The 27,038-nt window shown below is 50.7% G+C and overlaps 1 protein-coding gene across 1 annotated transcript; it reads left to right on the top strand.

The window, feature by feature from the left end:
* Positions 1–859: 859 nt before the first annotated feature.
* Positions 860–27,038, top strand: GJB3 (gap junction protein beta 3). The gene is made up of 3 exons (XM_067533667.1): positions 860–871; positions 18,799–18,901; positions 25,325–27,038. Exon 3 carries the CDS (start codon positions 25,356–25,358, stop codon positions 26,163–26,165), a length of 810 nt encoding a protein of 269 aa, XP_067389768.1. The 5' UTR covers positions 860–871; positions 18,799–18,901; positions 25,325–25,355; the 3' UTR covers positions 26,166–27,038.

Genomic DNA, 27,038 nt, shown 5'->3' with positions numbered 1-27,038 from the left:
ACCCTGCCTCATGGACTTGGGGTTGAGAGAATAGGACCGGCCCTGCCTCTCGCATGCCGAAGGCGTCTGATGGTTCAGGTGCCCCAGTGCCCAAGGTTGGTGGTGGATAAGGATGGTGCTGAAGGGTCAAGGATGGACAGCTAGCCCCCTCCACAGGGCGGTCTGGCCTGCCAGAGGGTCTGAGCGCTATCATGCATATTCATGCTAATGGCCCGCCTTCCATGGCCAAACGTCCCACAGGTTAACATACGAATGCCATTCAACGCATTAGCACAGCCGTCATCTATTGCTCAGGCACGCTGGGGGTTAGTCACTGAGCCATTCCTAGCATAGCCAAGCCCAGGATCACGTCAGCGTTCTGCAGTGGCCTGCTGCCGTTCGGTTCCAACTCCTGCTACTGAACAAGCTATTCCTAGTTCCCCAAAATCCAAGGGGAAACCATCAGGCCATTTATCTATGCAAACGTCACGGGCCTCCTGTGCTTGACTCTGCTTATAATAACTTGCTTAAGCTAATGTCTTACAGGATACAGGCCGGTAGCGTCCTGCGTTACTACTGAACGTACTGAAAGGCTACGCGAGCTCTGTGGGCTACCAGCACCAAACATCACTGGTTACTTGACAACCTTGGGCTCAGAATTGTGTCCTTCATCTGTCAAACGACTCTTGCTTCCTTGCCCTGTACTATTATTTTTGTTACCCTCGCTTGCCTCATCTACTGGTTGGGTCTTCTTGTCACAGAGCAGCTGGCCCTTGAAGGGGAGTTGGTCACAGCCCCACCTGTGACTGATCAGGTGCCTCCCAGCTGAAACCGATCAAGCGATGATAAAAACCAGCAAGTGCCCCAGTTTGAGGGGAGTGGGGGGAAGTAGGTAAGTGTTTGGCTTGTGGGCAGGGTGTCTCTGGCTCACTGTAGCCTGCTCTGCGGAATAGCTTTGTTTTGGGATTACTTTTATGAATTTTACATTGACAAATGAAGGGCCTGAGCTGACTCTGTTTGTGGAGCTAGTCCTGCTGGGGCTAGGGGAGACAGACCAGCAGCTCACGTCGCTCTTAGACTGTAAGCACTCCTCCACACAGTGCTGTGTCTTAGAGGTGCAGCTGACCCCTGTACAAAGAGGCAATCATTGCACCTCCAGGGTAAAGCCCATATAGTATTTTAAAGATAACGATGGGAACGCAGACTGGCTGTGACTTTTTTCCAAGAGGGCTTATATGGTGCAGACCCTCTGCACATGGTGAATTACTTGACTCCTAAGTCATTCTTTCCCAGCAAAATTCCCGTGGAAGCAAACAGTAGTTTTGTCTAGTGACTTGTCCAAGGTTCCCCACGGCTGGGAATTGAACCCAGAATCCCTGGCGCCACTTTTCCTCTTATAACCGTGAGACGACTGTCCTGGTGTTTCTTCTTACCAGGCGAGGAGGAGGAGGGGAGGAAGCTGAGAACAAACTAAAGAGTAGAGATCTGCCAATGTCTCCTCGGGGAAAAAAGTCTGGCTGGGCTTCATGCTGTTGATACAGCATTTGTTTCCTGTGTTTCTTGCCTCTTATTCTTGGTTGACAAGGCCAGTTTGTATCAACATTGGATCGCTGCATCTCCAAGCTCCTCTGCTGCTGCTGCTGATCACTGGTCGGCGGGCAGGGCCAGTGTGTGTCATCTGCTGGAGGGGACGCACAATGGAGTCCTCCACTCCCTCAGGGTATGTCTGTGCTGCAGTTAACACCCATGGCTAGCCTGTGTCCACTGACTCACGGTGCTAGGGCCGAGAGGCGGTGTAGATGTGCAGGCTCCATTTCCCCATGAAGGTCTACATAGCACTTAAACAGCCCATAGCCTGAGCCCCAGCCACCTGGCACAGGCCAGCCCTGGGCGTCTAATTGCAGTGTAGACAGGCCCTTTGTGTGCCAGGGAGCTGTGCTCTGCCCGTGCCCGTTGGGAAGGGCTGATTTGAAGGAGTGGAAGCCACGGGAAGGCTGTGGCCAGTAGGTCTTTCATTAAACAGATCCAATAGGTAAAGATCCCTGCTTCCAGGGGCTCTGCTGCTGCCCAGGCAGCTTTGCCTCCCCTCCCCATGCAGGATTGTTCCCTACAGCGCATTTAATGGTGTCTGCTTTGGACTAGTCCTAGTTTCATCAGCTGGGCTGCTGTGGTCATATCACCATCACAGCTCTGCAAGAAACTAACGGCAAAATTCTCTTCACTCACGCGCACTATTCCCCGAGACACAGCTCTGCAGCAGGACCCGCGCTCGAACTTAGCACGTCCACTGAGATCAGTAGAAGTTTTGCCGGTGGAACAAAAATCCGGTGTCCCTTGCAGAGGAGGTAATGCTCCGCTAAAGGAGACAGCATGTGGCTCAGGGAGGAGACTTGAGTTCTGATTATAAAACAGTCTGTCCTCTTTCACCTGCCTTTTACCCACAGGTATGGTTTTCCGTTTGCTCCTACATGTCATGGCTTGCAGATAATCTCCCTCTTATTTGTCTTCTCATGTAGTTGTTTTGTAATTCTTTATTTGCTGGCTGCAGACCAGTATTCATACCATTTTCCTTCACTTTTTAAATCTGGCCAAGAATTTCCCTTTCTAACATGTACTGATCTACCCTGGCTACCCCACGTAAAGCTTCATAAACCAACGCTCCAGTTCCTCTGTCCCTTCTGGGTAGAAATCAACCAATATTAAGATGCCTACTACTCCATTGCAGCCAATGTGGCTACGAACCCATTGCTAGTCTAGCTGAATCGGAGGGCTTGGTAACAAGATACGTGGCCTTCAGTCCAGTTCCATTGTGGTTAAAAGTGAACTGGGTCCTGTCTACACTACAATGTTCCAGCAGAGACCGGCTCAGAGGACAGCTCTATTATAACTCGGTCCCTCACTCTTTAGTCTGAAAATCAGCGGCAGGAATGAATTTTTGGCCGCTAAGGCCAAGGTTTTTGAAACTGGGCACGTAAAGGTGGGCTACAAAATCATAACTTAACCGTCTACAGGAGTGGTGTGACTTTTTTTCCCCCAAAAGTCCAGCGTACCCAGTCAGGCCACAAGTGTTCAAGTTATTTATAGACTTCCAGACCAGACTGGGCCGTTACAATCCTTTAGTCCAACAGTTCCAAACCTGGGGTGTGTAACTCCCTTCGGTGGGGATGCCAAAAATTACAGGAGGTCTGTGAGGATTCAGTAATATTGAGGTCATTTAGTGCCCTCCCCCCGACCCCATGCCAGACAGAGTGGAGGAGCAGCCCCCAAGCCTGCACCAGCCAGGCACCCGGTCAGAACAAAGAAGCAGCCCCCCCAAGCCAGCCGGGCGTCCGGCCGGAGTGGAGCAGCCCAGTGCTGGTGGAGCAGGCCCCACCAGCACCCGCTGCCTCCATTACCCTCCGTCCATGAGGAACAGGAAGAGGCAGGGCCACGCAGGGCGTGCGGTGGTGGCTGCGCCAGGGAAGGCTTAGCTTCTTACTCAGGTAAGAGTCATTTATTATAATTTATTATCATCATATGTGTTTATGGCTTGGGGGAGGGGGGGCGTATGTTTTACCGAGTTAACAAGTGGGGCTTTCCCTCAAAAAGGTTGGAGCCACTGCTTTAGTCTGACCTCTTGTATAGCACAGGCCAGAGAAGTCCAGGCAGTAATCCCTGCATCTGTGCTTGAACTTGGACATATATCTTTAGGAGGGCATCCAGTGTTGATTTAAAGACTCCCAATGGCACAGTCCACCACATCCATGAGTCAGCTGTGCCAAGGAGTAATTACCTCTCTGAAACATGTGCGCCCCAGTTCCAGTTTGAACGTTTTCTGCCTTCCTTTTCCAGCCACTGGATTTTGCTCTGCCTTTGTCTGCTGGTTAAAAGAGCCCTGTAATATTGGGTAGTCTCACCCTGCAAAGGCAGTCCCTGAAAACCAAAAAGACCATGCAGACTGAGTTGCAAATTTAAGTGATTATGGCATTTCCCACTTTACTGTCACAGCTGCATTAATACCCGGGAGTCTATTGTAATCAATGTTATTACGGTGCTAGGGAACGAATGAATATCTGCCGCATAGTTTAGATTGAAGTTCTACACCATTATGTTCAGATCAAGCATCTGCTGGGCACGCCCCGGAACAGGGGAAGGTTGGCTGCATCCTTAATAATGGGAAACAATGTGCCTGTAACTTAATCTCTCTCTCTCTGTTCTAGTTTCAGTTGGCTGGGGGAAATCGAAGGTCATGCAGTGGGTGATGGGACTCTAGCCATTTGGTAAAAGAGAGGGAATGGAAGGAAATGCATTTAGCAAACAGTTGTGGGACCCATCAATGGCCCACTGAAATCCAGAGATGGCTAGGAATGTTGGAAGTGCCTTCATTGAGAGGCAGGGTTGCCTAGTGGATAGGGCACAAGGCTAGGAGCCAAGAATAGAAGGTAAATTTCCTAGCTGTGCCACCAACCTGCTGTGTGATGCTGGGCAAGTCACTGCTCCTCTCTGTGCCTCTGTTTCCCTTCTCATGTGTTTGTCTGTCTGGTCTATTTAGATTGGAAGCTCTTTGGGGAGGAGGGGACTGTCTCTCACCGTGTCTAATACAGTGCCTGGCATGATGGGGGGCCTGATCTCAACTGTAGCATCTAGGTACTACTGTAATGCAAATATTAATAATATATCAGACCAGGTGTCAGGCTAGCCTGGTATCCTGTCTCCGAGAGTGGCCAGCACCAGCTTCTCCAGAGGAAAGGGCAAGAATCCATATGCAGTCCATAGTTACGGGATAACTTGCCCCACAAAATTTTTTTCCCCCCCTAACTCTCAATAGATAGAGGTTGGCTTATGCTCTGAAGCAGGACAGCTTGTGTCCTGTCTAAAATGCTCAGTATCTTTTAACCCTCACTATTAAAACTCTGGGTCTTGATATCGATAGACATGCCCAAATCCCTTCTTGAATCCTCCCAAGTCCTTGGCCTCAGTGATACCTTGTGACAAGGAATTCCAAGGGCTAGCTGGGGCTAACAAAGCTTTTCTGTTCACAATAGTTCACTGAGATTGCCCAGGGATGGAGACAGAAAAGTGTGTGTGTGTACACGTACTTGTATGCTAAACACTGAGCCCTTATTCTTTCATGTCCAATTAGCAGGACAGGCACCCTCTTCCCTTGGGCAGACAGATTTGTAAATTTCTCTAGGTGATGAGCGGCCCAGTGGGAGGGAGCCAAATGCCGTGGGGATCCAGGCGCCAGGTGGAATTTATTCTTGCAGAGGCATTAATATGGGAGTCATGGAATCGCAGCCCCCGCAATGTGTTGCATTTATTGTTAATGTTGTTAAAATAAATGTTCTCGCTGTGTCCCGGGAGCTGTTTGGATGTTAGAGTGTGGCAGTGGCAGGCCCCTCTGCTGGCTCCGTTGCTCATGTTTTATGCGTTATGGGATCTTGTGGATTTCTCAGTGACATTTAGGGTGAATAATGAATTGGGGGGGAGGACGTTAGCAGCCTTGAGATCAGGATGGGGCTGCTGTAAGTGCACATGGAACATGCAGGGCTCATGCAAGGCGCCCTGACGCTATCTACTTCTCTGGCTGTTACTGCTTAGTGGACAGAGCGGTGGGCTGGCTCTCTGGAGACCTGGGTGGTGGTCGTGGCTCTGCGACTGGCATGCTGGGTGACCTGGGGCAAGTCTTTGTGCCTCAGTTTCCCCATCTCTAAAATGGGGATAACTATAAGGCCCTCCTTTGTAAAGCACTTCTAGATTCACTGCTAAAAAGCACTGCTAGAAAGCACTGCATTAGACGGACCTTGGGTCTGGTTCTTGATGGCAGTTCTGATGTTCCTGTTACCTCCCTTCCTTCCTGAAGGTCTCTGCTCTCCTGGTACTTTCTGTGGATGACTGTAAGGTGATGTGTGGAGGTAGGTGGATCTGGTATGAGGCAGTTACATGAACGCGGTATAAACCATTGCGCTGAATGTATTTGTTTTTTTAATGTCCTTTCATCACTCGAATAGATTTAACGCATGTTACGTTATATTGATTCGCTCAGGCCTGTCCACACTGTACAAAGAGCTAACTCACCGCTGCTCAACTGCGCTGGGCTCATCTGCTTGGGGGATTAAAGGTGGAGTTTCACCAGTTCCTACCTTGGAGAGTGAGATGCAGAAAGTTGACTGAGTCTTTTAAAAAGCCAATTGAATTAGGGAACCTGCCAGCTACCCTTTCCCTCAGACACACAAACATGCCCTGCCATTCACCTGGAGGGTGGGGGAAGAGGGTGAATCCAACCCCAGTCAACCGTGGGCTAAAGGGAATTCTCTCTAACGACTAGCTGGTAACAAGTGGGATGGTGCATGTACAGCAGTGAGCTAGGCACTGCCAAGGTTGGAAACCTCTGCAGGGTGTCCACTGGATTTATAAAAGGGAGGCAGCATGGCCCGAATGGCTAGAGCTTGGAGGCTAGAAGTTGGGTCTGTCTGTTCCTGGCTCTGCCACTGATTGACTGTGTGGACTTAGGCACATGCTTCTCCTTTGGCATGTTTGTTTCCTGATAGAGGATAATAATTCCATGTGTTCTCTTACCAAATTCCTTGCATTCTTTATGCCACAAAGACATGGCGAGTAAAAGCGAGTGATGGGCAGACCTCGGACGTCTGCGGCGGTGTGGGGGTATAAATCACTGAAGCCTGGATGGGCATCTGAACTCTGCAGATTCTCCCGTTCTCAATGCTCTGATGAGGCCCAGCCCAGCGAGGCCAGGGTGGTGAAATGGGAAGTCTGGGAGGGGACTCTGCCTAGGGCCTAGGGGAGGAAGATCCAGGAGAGTGAGGATGGAGGCCAGAAGGAAGGCTCTGAATGGGAGGCCTGAGGTTTTGGGGGGCACCAAAATGTTGGTGTTGTACTTAGCGACGGGCCTGAACAGGAACCCCAGCCCCAAAGTGAACCCCTCCATCTTTGAGAACGTTCCAGTCCAAATTTCACATCCTAGATCCATCCCCCGCTCCGAGCTACCATAGCTCCGATGGGAAACAGGAACGATCGGCTGGGCCAGATCCTCAGCTGCTGTAAATCAGCACTGACCTGCTGAACGGGAGTGTCGCTACAGTGAATTACCCCCTGGAGAACCTGGCCGGCTACTGTGCGCTGGCTTGGCCTAGGGGGAGGGGAACGTGTCCAAGAATGAGATGATCCTTTCTGGGTCTTTCCCTTCAGCTGCTGTGTTTCAGAAGGGGGCAGGGAGCTGAGGTAACCACGTGAAAGACATGTAGGCGACCCTTGGACTGACACCGCCAGATATCCTGGTTCTCCAAAGTCACCAACTTTCTCGCTGAGAACTCTCGGCCGGTGAAGAACAGGCGGCTGGCTCTGGGGTCCCTTTCCCTTTCCTGTCTCTGTTCTGAAGCAGCAGCTGGGTCTTTGCAAGTGGTTCCCTAACAGGGCGCGGAGCTGTCACCGTGGTGACCAGTGCCACCCGCTCAGCTGCCTGGCTTTTCCTGCTTCGAGGGTTCTCTCTCCATGTAGCTTGGATCAAAGCAGAATGAGAGGAGAGAGTTTTATTATTGGAGGTGGGAAGATGGAGGTAGTAACTGCTCCACTAGGGAATAAAACCTCTTATTTCAGCTGGGTATTTCTCAATCCCGCCCTACATACCTGTTTCACTGCTAAGGTCAATGCCCCGATTAATCTTAGCACTTAGCGCTTGTTCATGCGTAAAAATGCAGCCCCACCTCTCAAAAAAATCACTGAGATCCCTGGTCTCTCTGCTGCAGTCAGAAGGAATGTACGAAAACAACTCCTCCGCAGCGAGGGAGATGGTGCTCTCCAACTATGCAGGCTACGTACAACACACACACACACACACACACACACACACCCCACACACCCTCTATGCCAAGTAAAAAGCTGTCCATTGCAAGACACCATTTCTGCAATCCAAATTCTGGTGGGAGCATGAAAAGAGCACAGGTAACTTCTACCACACCCTCTCTTTCCTTCTCACAAACCAGCGGTAGGGTCAGCAGGGAAACATGTTTCACCAGAGGTGATGCATGAGACTTACAGAGACTCCCAGCTGGGAGAGGTCCTGTTTCGGTGGAAATCAGCGGCGTTACCCCTTCATTTACACCAGTAGAAAGGAGATCAGAATCTTTTTGGTGTAGTTTTGTCCTCCTACACCATTACCGTGTCTAGCAAATGAAAGCAAACTGACAATTGTTTAGATCCATTCCTGTGTCTGAGCGCCAGTTAGCAGACTGAATAAGATGCAACACTTTCCCCTTGTTTTCTCAAGAAGCAGGATAGAAAATGGGCGAGCAACTTTCGTGATTTCAGATATTACCTGTGTCATGTTTCCCCATGCAGCATCCTCTAGAGTTCTGCTGCCTGTTTCAAACCCCAATCTGAACATGCAGAACAAGTAGATTTCCCTCATGGGAAAACATGAACCATGAATAAATATCTGGGGCCAGATCCTCATCTAGTGTAAATCAGTGTAGCTCTGACTTCAGTTTACACCAACTGAGGATCTGGCCCCTGAATTTGTAGGGGTTAATCTAAACTGAACATGTGGTTCTGTTGCAGGAATTATGTATTTAAATACACAGGAAATCATTTTTAAAATCAAACTTTAACTACACCCCTATGAATCTGGAGCAGCTCTGTAGAAGCTAACTGAGTTACTTTGGAATCATACCGCATAGGAAGTGGCCCAGACACCTTTCCCTGTGGAATCCAGAAGTTGATTATATGGAGCCCAAAAATACAGGAGTAAATATAGTCAGAAATAACTCTGCCCTGAGCCGAGCATTGCTCCACAGGGGGAATGGGACTCAGCTTTTCCTTCCCTCTTGCACAGCTTCACACCAGCATGCATGCAGATTTCACTCCATTATTGATATTCCAGTAGCAAATAAAGGGCCCACCAGCGACTGTGGCTCTGCTGGGCACCCTGTATTCACATGGTGATGGACACTGCCTTCCCCAAAAAGCTTAGTCTTACTAGCAAGTGACTTGCCCAGGATCACACAGCAGGTGAGCAGCAGAACCAAGAATAGAACCTAGATGGTCGAAATATGGCTCTCGTGCTTGAGCCATTGTGCTGTGCTACGTCTAAGGTGGCATAGGGCAGAACTGGCATTGCTCCAGATGAGAGGGGGGGAGGAGGAGGAGCACAGAGTTACCTTTTTTTTTTAAGCCACATTTCTCGGGATCCCAGCTCTCAAGCAGAAACCTGGGCTTTTATATTCAGTGACCGGCCCAGATCCAAACGTCTCTGCAATTCAGAAGGGTTTTGAGATCTAGTGTTTGGCTGGGTCCCAGCTCCGCTTTAAATACAGATTTCAGAAATGCACTTTCCTTTCGAGCATTCTCTCTTGCCATTGCACTTTAATTCTTGATCACTCACCATGAGTCACCTGGCTCGCCCGCACCACTACACCAGACAACGTAACAGCTCCTACAGCCAGGCAATTTGCTGCTGTGTGGAAGGCGCAGTTAGGATCACACATACCAAGGCCCTGACAAGTTATGCCAATACACTTTTGCTGCTCTGGTTTATTTACTGTGTGGGTTGGTCAGTGACAAGAGAATGTCAGAAAGTTCCGGGATGGCTCCTCAGCTGGAATGGTGGTAGTTCCTTTGACTAAATCTAATCCCTATGTCCCTTTCCTCAACCTTGTCCCCTTGATGCTCCTGTGCGTTCACCTCATCTCCTATTACCAGTGTTACAGTGGGGCTCACCAGATGCTGCTATGACATGTAGTTTACAAGCCATTCTCCTGAGCAGCTGAGCATTGTTCAGTCTTGGAGAACAAGCTGTATTGTGTTTGTTCTGATGTGATGTTCCTTTTGGGGGGAGCTGTTGCAAGCAGTGAGGGAGTTTGCTTTCTGCCTTTAACCACTCTAACTGGAATCCATTCTTGGGGGAGAATTGCTCCCTCAGAGCCAGTCATTGGTGTTGGGCTGAGGTTTCTGAAAGAGAGGACTTGCTGCATGCTGTTTGTGACCACCTCTGTTCCAGGACTGGTGCAATATCGTGTAGATTAAAAAAAGGTGTACTAAGAATATACTCAGCCTCCACATCACATTGTCTCCGCCAATGAAAAAACAACCTGCAAGACCCTAACATCAGCTACCAGCTCCTTTGCTGACGCCATCTTGCATCTCACATGAGTCCTGCAATATTTCCGTTTCTCACATTTCATAGCATTTCTTCTGGCAATGAAGTATGTCCTTGGCTCTGCACTCTTCTCTTTCGCCCACTCCCTGAGCTGTTTGTTCAATGCTGCTACTCACTCCCTCCACGCCCTGCCTGCCGACCGGTACAAGAGGGTGTGCAAAGCCGTGGTTGAAATAATAGGAATGTACAGGCTCTGAACTTGATTCTGATCTCTCAGCACTGTATCTCTAATGTCAGTGTGGTCTCTCCTGACTCCCACCCCTGTCAGTCAGAGCAGAATCAGGACTCTTTTACTGAAACTCTTGGGGCCAGATCTTCAGTTGGAGCACACTGGGGTAGCTGCACTGATGGCAACAGAGCTCTGATTACTGAACCGGCAGAGGGTCAGCCCTTTAGACTTCAAAACCACTTCTCCTCCCCTGCATGGGAAATGAAGTTCTCCCCCACTGGCCAGCTCAGCTCCAAAGCCAGGAGAGCTGGGGCTATGCTGATTCGGAGAGCAAGCCCTGCTTTAGATGCTTCTGCACCATTGACCATCTTCTTCCCAGACGCTCCAGCACAGAGGCTGTTGCTACCTCCGTTAGCATGCTGATTTGCTGGAAGAGCTTTTCTTCCCTGGTTCCAAATGTGTGTGAGCTGTGCCGCGAGGGTGAGATCCCAGCATATAAACCTTTTCAGAAAGGGGGAGAGAAGCACATGTTCCATGGAGGAAAGAAAGGTGCATCAGAAGAGACGGTCAGTGAGATTCCCTTGGGAGCTGGCCTCATTCACGCCTTTCAAGACGTTTCAGTGGTCTGAGAGATCTCTGTCCCAACACCACCGGAGACCAAAAGCAGTGAGACTGCACTGGGCGAATCATGAAGCCAAACTCTTCGGTCTGAGCCTATGGGGGCACCGTGGGGTATACAGCAGGGATAAAATTTAGCTCCTGACAAGGTGCAAACGTTAGAGAGCCCAATGTGCATTTGTTGAGCCCACTGGTGGTCAGGCCAGGGTCCAGGCCAAATTCTAACCTGGGCACTGGCAGGAATGTCTGGCCAACCTATTTCCCCTGCATTTTCAAGTGGACACAATTTTCTTCATCACTTTCTTTCCTGGTGCAGTGCAGATGCCTCCGAATGACGGCCGTGGCCCACCCCCCTGCTGGATGCATTTTAGAGATGGCAACGAATGATCCGTCTGTATGTTCAGCTCGCAAGGTGCTTTGGGCCCCTGCGTGAAAGGCACCATAGAAGTTAGCATGGGGCCAGGTGTTTCCACCGGAGGCATTGGGGGAATAGGGCCTTTCTGTGCTTTCTTGCAGTTAAGAGGCATGGCCGTGATGTGTTTGTGTCTGAGCAGGGCCAGGTGCTAAGTTGCCCGTCTCTTCTCAGTGATTCTACATCTCTGCTTCCAGGAGTCTCCGACTCCACCTCCCTTCTTCTCCCTGTGTCAGTTCCCCTTTACTTGACCCTTAGGAGCGAGTCCCAGCAGAACCCGGAATGCTTGGCCCTCGCTCAGGTAGCTGCTTTCCTCCACTCCCCAGTGCGCATTCCTGCCATCCCTGAAACAAAAACTCTGGAGCACCTGGCATGCACCCGTGCGCCATAGACCGAGCTGGGCTTCGATTTGGGGAGGGGGGTCAGCTCCAGTCAGGTCAATGCCGCCATGCGGGGGGGCACATTCCAGGCCTGCCCAAGGCTTGCAGTTTGGGGGGAAAGGGGGAAATGCCCATCCCCCCCATTATGCTCAGGGCTGCGTACACACAATAGCCCCGGTTTGGTCATTTTTGCTGTGAGAAGAGTCACCGGCTAAGCCTTGCAAGAGGTGGCCTGCTGCAAGGGAGTGCTAGGGAACCCCCCCCCACCACCACCACCCCCCGTGCTTGTAAGAAGAAGCTCGCCCCCACTGCATGTCAGAACAAGGAATCCGGCTAGTCCGGGAGGCTCTGTTCGTGAGAGGTACTTCTGAGGGTGCAGGTAAACACTCAGGTACACTGCCAGGGATTTCCCCCTCCACCCCACCGCAACTCCTGCTGTTCAGACATGCACTGCACTCGGCTCCAGAGCGGAGGGAGGGAGCAGCATCCCACCCTTGAGAAGCTCGGAGCTGAGCTACGCCCCACTCAGAAATGAATCAGCCCTGGGCAGGAGGAAGTGGTTTCTTCCTTGAGGGGAGCTCACGATGCTTCATGAGAGCAGATTTAGTGTGTTTAAATGGGGGCCGGAGGGAGGCGTGGTCTGTACGTAAATGGAAATTCTTCCTGCAAATGGCGGGTGGGGTACTGATCAGCACAGCCGCATACACACACCCATGCCACATACACGCCCACCACCCCCTGCGCACAACCACACCCTGCACACCCTCACATGTGCACTCACAACATTGCCATGTGCACACAAAGTCACGTCCCCCCCCACACACACACGCACGCAGAGCACGATGCTGAGAACCAGGCCCCCCGGTGCAATGGCATAGTAGGATGGAGGGTATCTAGGCCCTGGCACAAGAGATGCTCTTTGATTTGGGTCACTCTCTTAAGGTTCATGTAGGACCAGGTCCAACTCCCATTGAAATAAATGGGAGCCTTTTCATTGACTTCACTCCAAACTGGACTGGACCTCTGCTCTTCTAGTTGCCAACAGCAAGGACGTATGTTGCTAGTGAAAGTCCAGCTGTTCCAGGGGCGATCCTCTTCCATTGTCTCTGCTGAACCCGGTCTGAATCCAGATTTTTTCAAAACGTGGTCTCAATTTCTGAATGTGCCACTTGTGTCCACGTGCACTTTCGAGCACTCTCAGTGGGTGTGCGAAGGATAGGGCTTAAGTGCACTAAGACCATTTGCACTGAGGGCAAATCGGGGCGGAGGGGTGTGTGTGTGTGTGTGTGTGTGTGTGTGTGTGTGTGTGAGTGAGTGTGTTAATTCCATGATATGCTCATATAATAATGCTCAACACGTGTGCATGCAAGTGCTCTGCATTTGCAGAGTTGGTACAGTCAAACGCAGGATGAGTGGGAAGCCTCTTTGAAAATATGGCCCCCGTCTGGCCCCACCTGATTCCACGAGGGGGCGGAAGTCACCTTCCAAATCCCCACTGGGTCAAAGTGAAAAAAATCTCCCTTTGCAGGGTTCCTTTTTCCAAGAGGAAAACCCTTTCTGTCAGCCCAGCTGAGTCGCGGGGGGCATTTCCCCTCCAATGCACCGGCTGAGTTCTAGAGGCAGATGAGCTGCTTTGACACTAATCTGTTTTTCTCTGATGGGTTTTGGGTCTAGATCTCTTTCCAGCACCAGGCCAGAGCTGGGCAGATGGTTACACATTAAAGTATAAATGTAGGCAATATTATCTGCCACCCTGCATGTGGAGGGGGTGGGGGGAGCTATGTGCTCCCAGAGAGCCCACCATCCAACCCAAGCAACTTGATCTAAGATTGGCACACCACCTAGCCCAGCGGGGCCAATAGATTTTTTTTTATTCTATGGCAGTTTTGAGAAGTTGGCAATATAACGGTTTCAGGTCAGACTAAAAATGAAACTTTTTGAAACTTTCAGCAAAAAGTTTTTAAAAATCCTTGTGTTTTATTCAATTTGCCAAAGGTTTCAGGTTTAGTTTGTTTCGACCATTTTACATTATTTTCTATATAAAACTGAAGGAAAGCTTTTAAATGAAGAGTTGTCATGCCAAAACAAACGCTTTGACGGTTTCAGAATTTGGGGTCTTTTTTCGCTTCGCCAACCCTGAATGAATTCACAAAACATTTTGGCATCACTGAATCTGCATTTGTCACCCCACAAAAAAAAGTTTTGGCCAAAAAATTTCACACGGGTCTAACTGTAATATAAGTAAACGTCCGGAGAGTCCTTCTGACGCAATGTGTTCAGGATCACCTGTTATCCTTCATGTCTATCTTTCCCCACCACATACCATATTTATGGTGACAGCTGCAATATCACTTCACTGATAGACACACAGTAACCCACAACCGAGGCAGCTTGTTACATCATCCATGGGAGACAAGGATATTCAGGTTCTTGGGAAAGGACCCAAACATGCAGAATAACTAAACCCTTCCCCATGTGTGAGCAGCTGCAGTGGAAAAACCACCAGGTTCCACACAGCTTCTCAGAGGCAGCTGATCTCTGCATCTACATGCAGTCCTTCCTTTATGTTCTTGGTAGTGGAGACGATTCATTTTGCTTGTGGTGCATTTTGCTAGAAAGCAGCAATCCAAGAAGCCCTCAGCTCTATGTAGCATGTGACACAAAGGCAATTAAGGAGCCTTAACGTTGCCTTTGGACTGAAGTTGATAGATACCAAAAATATATCAAAGCCTTCCTTCTTCTGCTTCTTCTCCGAGCTGCTTTAAGTGTCTGCATTTCGACACTGTGCAAAGCGCCTTAGGTGCCAGGCTGGAACCAAAATCAACCAGCCTACAGCTACTGGAAACCAGCATTGACTTTTGACTCCACAATTCTCTGAAACGGCTTGTCCACCGCAAAGCGCAAAGCCGGCCCCTCCGACTCCGTTGGCTGTTTGCGTTTGGAGATGAGGATGCTACAGCTACATTGGAAGTTTCCGCCAATGCAGTTGGCCTTTTCCCCAGCCGCTGTAAATTAACCGAGCTGCAGGGAAGTCAGTGGAGCTCTCCCAAATCACCCCAGCGGAGGAGCTCTGGGAATGTTGGCTCACCTGTTGCAAAGTCGCCATGTCGATTAAAACAGGTCCCCACTCTAGCATCACCAGCCCTCGGCCCCCAGCCGTGCGGTGCTTTGCTTTAGAAGTAAAATCTTGCATGGGCCTAACATGCAAAAATCTGCCTGGAGCAGGAAGGCCTTAGCGGAGAGAGAGCGATGGGGAGGATCTAGTGACACACCTGAGTTATAAAGTCTGGAACCACTATTTTGGGGTTGGAGTGGGGGGGGTTGATCCTGTGCTTTGCATTTGTCACTAGATGGAGGAGGTGAAATTATGTTGCTCAAATGGTGAGAGAAATTTATACGAGGGGAATGTCCCGGAGAAAGGGCTCAGTCCACAAAGGACTGCAGCATTGCACTGCCTAGCTGTGCCGCCTGGTGCGATCTGACCCTGAATTAGGCCCCCAGGGTCCCTGTACAGCGCTTGGGGAGAGTCGGGCACGTAAGAATGGCTCCACGAAAGCGGATCTAGAGCTGCCTGAGCTAGCCAATAGGAAATGCCAGCCAGAGGGGTGTGGCCTGAGCTTTGCCCCTCCCATAGTTAGGCACCGAAATCCTTTTGTGGATCTAGCCCAAAGACCTGATTGGGTCTTAAGATGGTATGTGGCCCAGCGGGAAAGCAGCGCCAGCAAGATACAGTGAGGAAGAAATCCTGCCCTCAGCCTGACTCCATGGACCTCCAGGGAGGTGGGGGGAGGAATTGGTTCTGGACCCTTTTTAAATGCTAATGGGACCCTTTGCAAGCGAGTGAGTAAACAGCTGCATTTTGTCTCGCTTTTCTTGCCCCCCAAAGTGGCCATTTTCTCAGCATTCATGGAAAGTTGCCTGAAATGAAACAGCAAAGATTTTGGAGGGGGGACAACGTTCCCCCTTTTTTTTGCACCTTTATTCAGCAGGTTTGGGTTTGGGGGAGGGGTTGTTTTGTTTGCTTTAGTTTAAGGAAAAGGAGAAGGTGGGCTGTGAGTGGGGGGGGGGAGGCCTTTGTTTAAGGAAGAAATTATTAGTGAGGAGTAAAGCTGGGTGGATTTTTGGGGGCGAATTTATTTGATGGTGCTGCTGTTACTGCTTCCCCCTCATGACCGTTAGTCCAGGGTGTGGGGCACTCAGCTGGCAGGTGAGAGACCCATATTTGAATCCCGAGCAGCCCCACACTCGATTCTTTCCATTCACTGAAAATTCTGAAAAACTTCAGATGAGTTTCGACCCCCGCCCCCTGAAATTTTTGTTTCAATTTTTTTCCCGAAACAGCCACCGAACCGAAAAACCAGTTATGCGTCCGGCTCTAATGATGAGACCAGTGAAGGAATCCGATTCCCTGCATGAACAATCTCTCATTAAATCAGCCTGGGATGGACAATGGTCACACAGCCAACCTGTCTCCTGAAGCGGCAGAGGATTCTTCGCTGCGTGGCACCCAGCGTCGTCCTGAGCACCACAAGGCCGAGGTGGATGATGACACCAGGCAGTCGTGAGTCACCACCATAGTTTTCTAGAGCACCTGTTGCGTTTGCCACCCCAGCCTAACCTGTCATTGCTGCAGAGACACAGGGGTTGCCTAAGGCCTCGGAGGGTTTCCTAGCTGACCATGTAAACAGCCGTCACACCGCAAGGCGCACTGCAGACAATAATTGCTAGGTGCTGGATGGGGCATGCAAAACAAAACAAAAGCCAGGCATTCCCATGCACTGCTGTGGTTAGCGCCTCCGCTCTCCCCAGCTAAAACCGTCGACAGGCAGCCCAACCCTCCGTGGTAACGAGTAGCATCAACTCCGGCTGAAACCAACGGCAGTTGAGGGACCTGGGTGCCAACATCTTCCTTTAGATGTTCCTTTTGTGTCCTCCGGACCCTTCTCCCAGGATGCATTTAGAAGCTCATGGGATGTTGAGAGAGATGCTGATTGGCAACAGCTGGCCACTTGCATGGGCCATTCCATTCCAGCCTAGGATCTGGGTCCGGATTCAAACCTCCCCAACACGCTAATGTGTAATTAATGCACAGATTCTCTCAACTGTTCTGCATTAGCATATTATCAATAGAGCTGGGCCAGAACCTAAATACCCCTGGACCTAAGCACCCCTGCACATTGGTACCTGACCCAAACCCTTAGATCCAAATAAACCTGATCATTGGGGAGGTTTGAATCTGGACCCGGGGCCCCGCTCTAGTGATCACTAGTTATTCTGGTCGTGGAACGAATTTTAAGAGGCCTCTCCTATTCCACAAGAGCCAGAAATGACTGGAATGAAATGGCCCATTTTAGTGGTCGCATCGCTCTCAGCATCCACTGGGATCAGAACCTGCCCTAGCCGGTCCAGCTACAAGGTTTCTTCCTGCCTTTATTTTTCCGCATTTAAAATGCACCCCTAGCAAGATCGTGGACAAGTGCATAAAAACAATACACACCCGGTCTGGAAACTATTTGCTAAGTAGACTCACCCAGCAAATAAGAGCTTAAACAAACCACGTCCCTACGCCTCGAGCAAAAGCCTGAGCACAGAGATGACACGATGCCTTCCAGGGCAAGAAACCTGGGCCCCAGGAGGAAGAGATTTCCAGGATCCATGGTTCTCCACTGAACAGCCCCTATCACCTGCCTCCTGACGTTTAACACTAGGGGCAGTTAGTTCTAGTGCCCCTGCTGCTGGCGAGCGGCGTCTCAGGTAGCAGAGGCTGGAAACACACTGGGCTGTGGAGCTGTAATGGTGCTGGGGCAATCAGGCTGCCTCCTTGTGCACCAGCTGATGCTCCCAAGCGCTCTGCAGGGAGGGCCTGCCAGCAGGGCCTGTTCACACTGAGTGGTAGATTGCTCTGGGCACGATCCACTCTGGGGCCTTGACAACCTGTATGCAGAGACTCCAGGAAAGGCAGCTTCCCTCCCAGCTGTGCTCTCCACTGGGTTTGCTGTGGACTGTAGCTGCACATCGGCTACTTCTGTGCCACAAGCCAGGGGTGTGATTTGTGATTCCCCTGCTCCTTATGCTAGCTCTCAGCACGCCAGGGCCAGCGTGAATAGCACTGCAGCCACCGCACTGCTACGGCGGCTACTTAGACGCCTGCTAACTCAAGTCTGTGAGCACAAGCAGGGCAACCGCATTCTTCATTCAGCGTGGAGGCACAGCCACAGGCAGACACCACAGTCACCCAGTCGAAAGCACGAAGCCTGACCAGTGCGCGCCAAGGAACTCCGTTGGCTGTCGGTAAGTAGCAGGCTGGGGCCAGATGCTAACGGGAAACACGCCCAACGCAGCTTGTTACGTTCGCCTCCCAGGCAGGCGTTGGGCCACACGCAGCGCGGTGCCTAGAACAGTTCTGCTCCAGGGCAATGGAAGTGACTGGTGGGACCCAGCCCCCCACCGCCTGGGCAGTGGCACGGCCCCAGCACCTTGGCCGTCCCCTGCTCCCAGCATCTCCAGCACGCAGGGGGAACGGCAGCGGTGGGCCCAGGGAGACACCGGCTGACGTGCAATCCTCATCCAGCTGCTGACCAGCTGCATGATGGGATCCCTGCTCTGGGGCAGGAGCAACGTGGCAGCCACGCAGCCGTGTCTCCTCCACGTCGGATCCAGATCGCCAGCCGACTCGTCCCGCTGTACGTTGTGGGGCTAGGCATGGCGACCCGCGCCTGCACTGGGCTGGATCCGTGAAGTCGGGCTGCGCAGACTAGGCCGATTTGACCCGTGTTGGCATCACCGGGTCAGTGAGGGTGTTGTCCCCTGTTCTGGGGACGCTACAGCCTTTTGCTTGAGGGAAGCTAGCTCCCTGCTCCCCTGCTACACAGCCATCCTGACGGCAGGGAGAGCCCAGGGAAAGGTAGGCCTTGCCCGTGCTCCCCCTAGCTTCTCCTGCTTCACTGGCCTGAGCAGGATTCTTTTCCCCATGCACGACTCCTGCTGGGCCACGCCTTCAGCGCTGGGCAGAAATTAAGGGAGGTTGCTGCACTGAGATAAGCCGGAAAGCGCATGCTGCCTTTCTCTCGCTGTCTTCCTTCTGCAGGGGAGGCAGTTTAATGGCATAGACCTTAAACAGGGCTGTTCTGGGGGATCTGGTTGCCTTTTCGTTAAGCAGGAAGTATCAGGAGAGCCAGAGAGCTGTGCAGGTGAGTGCAATTTACATCCAGTTTCACTGGAGTACTGAATAAGGGACGCAGGGGTGGGTGTGTTGCTGGATTCGCTGCCCCGGAGAATAGCACTAGGAAACGGTTTTCAGACCTGTGTAACTAGGTAGAAGATATTCTCACCTCTGTCTGGAAGGAATTCTGCCCCGTGATACAGTATTTCCACTAGGCAGAGGAGCACATTCTAGCACATTCGAGTAAATCAATTCCCATGTTTGAACCATTTGTGACAGTTTGCAAACAATGTCCAAATGTTCAAGACAAACGAGGCAGTTGTCCGCCTCCTCTTCGAAGTAGATCTATACTCGGTGGTGAAGGAACTCTGTATTTATTTCGCATTTTCCTTTAAGTCATTTTAATCAGCCAGGCTGCTGGGTTTTAGATCTGGAGAACAGAAGAGAATACAAGAGTTTGGGGGAAGCGCAAGGAAAAACGAAGCTAGGTTTTTTTCACGTTGCCTCATGCAGGACTTATATTGTGTGGTCTGTAAAATATAAATCACCCATCGCGGCTCATTAAAAGGTGCAGCGTGTCTGAAAGGCTCCCATCTCCAGGGTGAAGTGGTGACTAATAACCCGAGAGGAAGGTGGGAGCATCAGCAAGTCTCTCCGAAATGTTGCTAGGCTATAGAAAGAAAAACGCACGTAGGGCCCAATCCAGAGTCGGTGGGACTCTTTCTGTTGGCTTCCCTGGGCTTCGTATCGGGCTGTTCTTTTCTGAAAGCCTGTGTGTCTGTGTTAAAAGGTGTGGGGGGAATCATCCTATATCTGGTGAGTTTCATGCCCCTCTCTGGATGCTGCTAGATTATCCCAGTCCCAGGAGTTCCTGGTTCCTATCTCTGGCTCATAAAGAGTCTCCTGAAGACCAAAATGTCTGCGTCACTGGAGGGCACAAACTTGCACTGAACTGCATTTAATGCCCCAGCATTCCCCCATTAGGCAGCGTTCCCCTCCCTGCCTCTGGTTCTCTTTGCATGGGGGCCTGTCGTCTCCTCTCACTCCACCTGTAACCGTCTTCTTGATACTGCACGGAAGCAAACAACCCTGAAGGCTTAGTTTGCACTGGGCAGCTTCTGTACCGGTGAGACGGGCTGGTCTCCTCACTGTCAGTAGCAAGCGGAAGATCCTTCAGCCGCACGATATCCATCGGCCGAGGGAGACTACGTTCATGTGTGCGCTGCAGTGACGTGTGTCGGGATCCAGGCAAAGCCCCAACATGCTTACGGCAAGACTGCATTGCGCAGTGGAGAGGGGGCTTCAGTCATGTCCCTGAAATGAGCTGAATCGTGGAGGAGCTGAGGTCCCCGCCCGCTTGCAGTGCATTGGAATCGAGCGGCGTCCCTTGAAATAGTTTGGGGGCCTTCTATTGCAGAAGCCACCAGACCCGGCCAGCACAGCAGGGTGTTTAGGTAGCTGTGAGCGTTGGCCCGTAGCTAGTCAAGAGGGTTCTTGAGATGCCAGCTGTGTCCGTGTAGTTTGCTTATGTTCTGACCGGCGTGTAAAGCGCAGACACAACCCCGCTATGCAGGGAAGCTGGGCTTTCGCCAGACTGGGTGCACAGATGTGTCGTTACCTTGGCAACTACTCCTATTAGTCAGACGTTTGGGCTCAGTCTCCACCCGGGCGTGCCCCTAGTTCTCAGTGCAGAGTCAGTTCGGGTTAGGACACCCACCCTGCCCCCTGGGGAAGGATGGGCATTCACTAAAGAGCTTTGATGAGCTATTTACAACCCAAGGGCCACTGGCAAATTGGCCAGTCTCTTTGGCTCGTCACTGTTCGTTGTGCATGGTGTGTGATTGGTCTCCTAGGCCACATGGTGCCATTTCCATTGCCCCCTTGGGGGCCCAGTTTAAACAGACACGTGGTCCCATTGATTTCAATGGGCCTGCCCGCATGGGGCTCGAAGTTAAGCCTCTGATTTAGCACCTGGCTCAATCAAGCCTTTTAAAGACAAGAATCGTTCTGTGCCCAGCATTGCTTCCCAATATAAATATCTAGTGAGCTTCCAGTTCAAATTCCTAGACAAATAAACGTTCCTGCTGGAACGCATGAAACGTGGGATTTGTGGACAATTTCACAAATCAACGGAGTCTCGCAGATACTGAATAATTTGACCCCAAGAATCAAACTTGGAGCCTGTATATGTACAAATATTTGTGACTCAGTCCTTCTACCGTTCAGCCACTCTCATAGTCACTAGTTACCTTTACAATGGCTTAAGCTGAATGTTCTCTTCTGGGTCTGATCCAAACCCCATTGAAGTCGATGGGAGTCATTCCAATGGCTTTCGATCAAGACCTTTGTGGCTTCTATAAAGTACGCCTCATAACATCCAGAACTTGCTTGTCCAGTCCAGGGAACCTTTCTTCCTTCCCACAATGCATTTCATCACCATGGGCACATTCTTTCCGCATGAATAATGCAAACACCCAGTGATCAGAAGTCTGAAGAGTAATCAGGGCTTTGGGTTGCTGAACTTGTTGCTCTCTCAGGCCAGGGATTGAAGCACAGGTGCTGTTGCTTGTCTCTGTTCTGGTTAGCAGCATCCGAAAAAGATGGTGAATTTTCCCATGAAGTCTGTGCAACAGTGGATTAGAAGCTTTATTCTGGCACGTCCCACAGCCCAGAAACATGGTCAGTTTTGTGTAAAGGCCAATTCTAGTACGTCTTAACGTTAAAAAGAAAGAACAATATTCAGAACTCAAAGGGAATTAAACCACCCACCAAATGATCCGTCAAATACCGCCGACTTGAGCTCACAAAAGGCAGGATGTACAGGCTGCAGCAGAAACCACCCGACCTGTTTTGTGCATGCTCAGTGACAGGGAGAGTCCTTGTCAAAGTAAGGAAGGCACTGCACTCAGCACTTAACTACCAGCTGGCCGGCCAGCTGAAAGTAACTAGACCAGTTGTTAAAGCATCCTCAGTCGGTGTGCAGGTAAAACCCGAGGTGGATTGTAAGGTGGCAGATTGTTCCACATTTGAGGAGAAGGGGACACAGAGGAGGCCTGTTTCCTGAAGCATATGATACACAGTGTGAGCCATGCAGTCAACTAGGCCATAGTCGTAAAGTCCCAGGAAAGAACCTCATCAGAACCATAAATGAACCCACTGAAGGCTCGACCAGTGCTATCTCCTGAGCATCACAGCTCACTCCCTGCCCGGGTGGTGTATTGTCTCCTGGGAAGAGGATCCAGAAAAGAAGGATGGTCTTAACCTCTTCCATCCCACAGCACGGCAAACAGTATCCATACAGCGTCGCTGGGAGGCAGATGCTGCTGGGGCAAAAGGCAGCAGACAAAGCACACAACATGCTTCACAGCAGTGGGAGAAGGGGATATTGCAGCGAAGAATCCTAGGGCGAACCCCCTCCACAGCCCTGCTTTTAAGACCATTTCCGTGGGGTCTTTAACGTCTATGCAGAGCAGTCGGGCCCTTGGCTTTTGAGGTTTTTTGGTGGCTTTAAAGGCAAGGTGGTGAGATACAGGCAGGAGCTGACGGTAAAGGGAGAGATGGAGTTAGGGTGGTGCTTTCTGGTGCAGAGATTTGCAGATTGATTGTGGCAGGCAGCCCCAGGGCATGCATCCAAAGAGTTCTTAGGGAGGTTGGTCATAACATTTCCATCTAAATGACTTTTTGACAGAAAATTAGGGTTTCGATTAAACAATTTTTTCATGAAAAATGTCTGCCTGCTGCAGTGACTTTTTTTCTTGGTCAAAAAAACTGAAGGGCCAGAAAACTAAAATATTTTGACTTTGAAACGCTGCTGCAGTGCCTCATGGGAGTTGTAGTTCAAGTGCCTCGTGCTCCCATTCCCCTCTATGGGCTGGGCTCCCTAGCTAGACTTCATCTTCCATGGTGCACTGCAGCCAAGCAACTGCCATGATAGACTGCCCCCTACCATGAGCGGAGGCCCCGGTGCATTGTGGTAGATGTAGTCCAAGTAGGGAGGCTGGCTTATAAAGGAAAATGGGGACATGAGGCAGCCAAACTACAACTCCCATTGGGCACCACAGCAGCATTTCAGAACTGAAATATCTTGAGGTTTGACTGAAATGTTTTGGATTTCAGTTTTTTTCCTGGAAATGACACTTTGAGGGGGAAATATCCATATTCTGAACAGCTCTAGTTATTACATGAAGAAAATCCATTGGATTACGATTTGGACCTACAAACCTTTCCACCGAGATGGCCCATGGGCCTCCCAGCCCAACCAGTGCAGTGATGGGGATCAACCTGGGACCGTTATGCAGGCTATCCATTTGGCCCTGGGGCCAGCATGTTGCAATGCTCCTAAAAAGGGTAGGCTGCAGCAGACACGATTGGTTCTGATTCTTATTTATCTAATGGCGCTTTAAAAGCGACGGGGAAAAGCAGAGACTAACCCCAGCCAGGAGGAGATGGGAGGCAACCATTCGGGCGTGGGGCAGCGCAGAGGTGTCATGGGCAAAGAATTCAGCGCTGGAAGGCTTTGAAGGGAGCGGAGGAGGTGGAGGAGTGTAAGGAGCAAGAGGAGGAGCAGGGATCTATATGGGGAAGAGTTGTAGATTGCAGTGCAGTGTGCCGAGGCCTCCTTCGTGAGACTGGGGAGCTGGAACTGGTGCAGAAGGAAAAGATAACTGCTATAGAACTGCTGGTTCTACAGAGCAGCTGCAATTCCCAGCAGTGGCCATTTAGTCACTGGGCAGTGCGCTGGTGTAGGCCAGGCCTGGACTGAGCCCTGAGCCATCCCATCGAGAGGTGATGGTGTTTGGAATGAGTGCGCTGCAGAGCGTCAGCGTCCCAATTAACCATGGAGCAGCTACCTGGGAAAGGAGCCAGCATCCTGCTCCTCGCTTCCGTTCCTCACTAGCTAATTACATGCGTGTCCAGCCAGAAAGCAGCCCACGCTGTGATTCATCTGCAAATGTTACTTGCCTAATTATTTGTTTTGTCTCCCGTCCTAGATTAGCGCCGGGGCCCAAACGTTTCTTACTAACCCTAAAGGAAGTGCCCTAAATAAACACGCAGTCACACAGGCACTTTGAGGGTAACAACCCTCTTGTTGTCTTTAAGCAAAGTCAATTGGCTCATTAAGAACATATTTCTGCTGGGTTAACCATCCATTATAGACTTCAGCCAGTGCCACCGTGGGTAGCGTTAGTGGGGGCGAAGCGGGACTGGGATGAGTCAGTGCTCGAGAGGGTAATAGACAGGAAGTGCCACTGGGCATCCAGCAAACAGCACTTTTGTCCTGGGTCACTAGGGCTGTGTTGCTAGATTTCAGAAGAGGCCCAACACCAAGACTCTGACCAGTTAAAGATCTCCTGGGAGTAGCTGCGAGGAGATCGGACTTCCCACTGGCCATGTAGGTCTGTGTCTCCTGCACAGGGGATGGTCAAACATGGGATCTTTCTGTCCAAAACAAATACATTCCAAGAAAACTAAAATCTTTCATTTCGTTCAATATTTTTCAGAAAATTTGTGATGAAATTAATTGAAATCAAAATGTACCATTCCATTTCAGATCAAACCTTTTTCATTTGTTTTAGATTTTAAATGGAAATTTTCTGTTCCTTTCATCCAAAACTTTGAAGGAAATGAAAATTTTTCACACAGGTATTCATTTCCCCAGAAAAGAAATTTTTTGTTTTAAAAAAATCAGTGGAAGTTTTTTCGACCAACTCTGCTTCCACATTGTGTGGTATTTTAATTCCCACTCCTGCTCTGTGGTGATCAGTCACCTTTATTAGCATTGTCATTGCTATTATTTATTTGTGTAACCATAACACCTAGTCAAGGACCAGGACTTTGTGGTGCTAGGTGCTGTACAAATACAGAACCAAAAGACCATGGATTCCTGAGCCCTCCAGACTATTATAGTCTCCTCCTGTTTCCAGATGTTAATTGAGAGCAAGGCGTAAAAGCCTAGTAGATAAACTAGTTGTTCCATACTCAAGCTGCAAAATATTTCACCAAGTTTTTGGTTTCTGGCCATCAATTTCATGTGGCTCCTGCTTTGTTCTCTTACTGAGGTAAGGTGAAGGCTGACCCTCCCATAGCTTGCATATGGGGGAGTATGCACCAAACGCCCCTAAAATCTTGCCTCTGTGGCTTTGCATTTCTTTTACTAAAATCTACCTCTGCAGTGCTCAGTGCATTCAAACACAGGAGTCTTACCCTATGTCTGAATCTCAGGGCCTGAGCCTCCACTCACTTTTACCAGCTGACTTCAGTAAAGTTATCCCTGATTTACACCACTGTAAGTGAGTGAGGAATCAGGCATCTAATTGTCATCAAAACTCCTTGGGCCAGCTCCGAGCTGGGGCAGATCAGTGGAGCTACACTGAGTTATACAATCTGGCTATCTGATATATCCCATTATGTTCCCTTCACCTGCTATTTCTCTTGCTTTTCTCTGACTCAGGTGAGTCTGGCTTCTCCCAGCGCCCATCACCATGGATTGGAAGACGCTCCAGGGCCTGCTGAGCGGGGTGAACAAGTATTCCACGGCCTTCGGGCGCATCTGGCTCTCCGTGGTCTTCGTCTTCCGCGTGCTGGTCTACGTGGTGGCGGCCGAGCGCGTGTGGGGGGATGAGCAGAAGGACTTTGACTGCAACACCAAGCAACCCGGCTGCACCAACGTCTGCTACGACCACTATTTCCCCATCTCCCACATCCGCCTCTGGGCCCTGCAGCTCATCTTCGTCACCTGCCCCTCTCTGCTGGTGATCATGCATGTGGCCTACCGGGAAGAACGAGAGAGGAAGAACCGGGAGAAGAATGGCGAGAACTGCCCCAAGCTCTATAGCAACACGGGCAAGAAACACGGTGGGCTGTGGTGGACCTACCTGCTGAGCCTCTTCTTCAAGCTGACCGTCGAGATCAGCTTCCTCTACCTGCTCCACAAGATGTGGGACAGCTTTGACCTGCCACGCCTGGTCAAGTGCGCCAACCTGGACCCCTGCCCCAACATCGTGGACTGCTACATTGCCCGGCCCACCGAGAAAAAGGTCTTCACCTACTTCATGGTTGGAGCCTCCGCCATCTGCATCGTCCTCACCGTCTGCGAGATCTTCTACCTCATCTTCAAGCGGATCGTCCGGAGACTGCACAAGTGGAAGAGGAACGCCACCAAGCACTCCGTCAGCTACAGCAAAGCTTCCACCTGCCAGTGCCACGTCAGACTGGAGCAGCAGGATGGCAAAGCCAAAAACAGGCCTTTGGACGCCCTCAGGGCCTCTGCCCCCAACTTGACTTTGATCTGACAGGGCGTGGGGACGGAAGGAAAGGCCCTGATGTCGGCCAGAGACAATTGGCTGCCAAGACGGCTGCCTGCAATTCCACAAGTATTACCAGAGTATTTCACTGGGTAGGACCTCGCTGGCTAGGAGAAAGCAAGGGCATGTCTCAAGGCAGCAGCTTTCCCTGCTGTGTGTGGCCGCCTGAGTTTGGCACGTGGGGCTGTTTATCAGGCGATGTGCTGCCGCCATTTTGTTGGGGCCCGGCAGAAAGGATGAGGCCCTAGCAATAAGTTCACATGCTGAAGCTGCTCTTAACATGTGCCTGGTTTGCCCAGCCAAGGCGGGTGTGTGAATCCCAAAGTCTATGCTTTTCATTAGTTAGATGCCATTACTCCGTGCAATCCTGCACCTTCCCTCCTACGTGCTCAGACAGGCCACAGGGGAAAGGAGGGACAGCTGGCTGGCTTTTAAGCCTTAGGAGAAATGACTAATGTAAAGTGGCCAAGAGCAACATTTGTCTGCTGTTCTCTACATCCTCCGCTAGCCTCGCAGCTGTCACACCCCAAACGCCAGCTCCCTTCGCCGACTCCGTCACGTGGCGTAGAGAGGAGTTGGGCTCAGTAACTCGGTGGATGGTTCATTAGCTCGGACATCAAGGGAAGGGGCTTTTATTCTGGTATTGAAGCAGTGGGAGAATTCACGTCTTTCCACGAACCAGGACCGTACCAAAGAAGCAAGTCCATGGGGTCTAGCGAGTCTGTGGGAATAAAGTCATAGGCACAGAATGCGGCTGCGAGTGTCTCTTGGGAGAGTCTGTGTAGTTTGCCTCTAGCTCAGAAATCTCAATCTCTCTCCAAAAGCACTCCGATCAGAGAGCAAAGAAGCCCCCCGTTGTGA

This window comes from Emydura macquarii, unplaced genomic scaffold (genome assembly GCF_026122565.2).
Source record: "Emydura macquarii macquarii isolate MOO-44397 ecotype Brisbane River unplaced genomic scaffold, CSIRO-AGI_Emac_v2 contig_3348, whole genome shotgun sequence".
Lineage (NCBI taxonomy): Eukaryota > Metazoa > Chordata > Testudines > Chelidae > Emydura > Emydura macquarii.
Note: the sequence above shows the minus strand (reverse complement) of the source record. Positions and strands in the feature narration are given on the sequence as shown.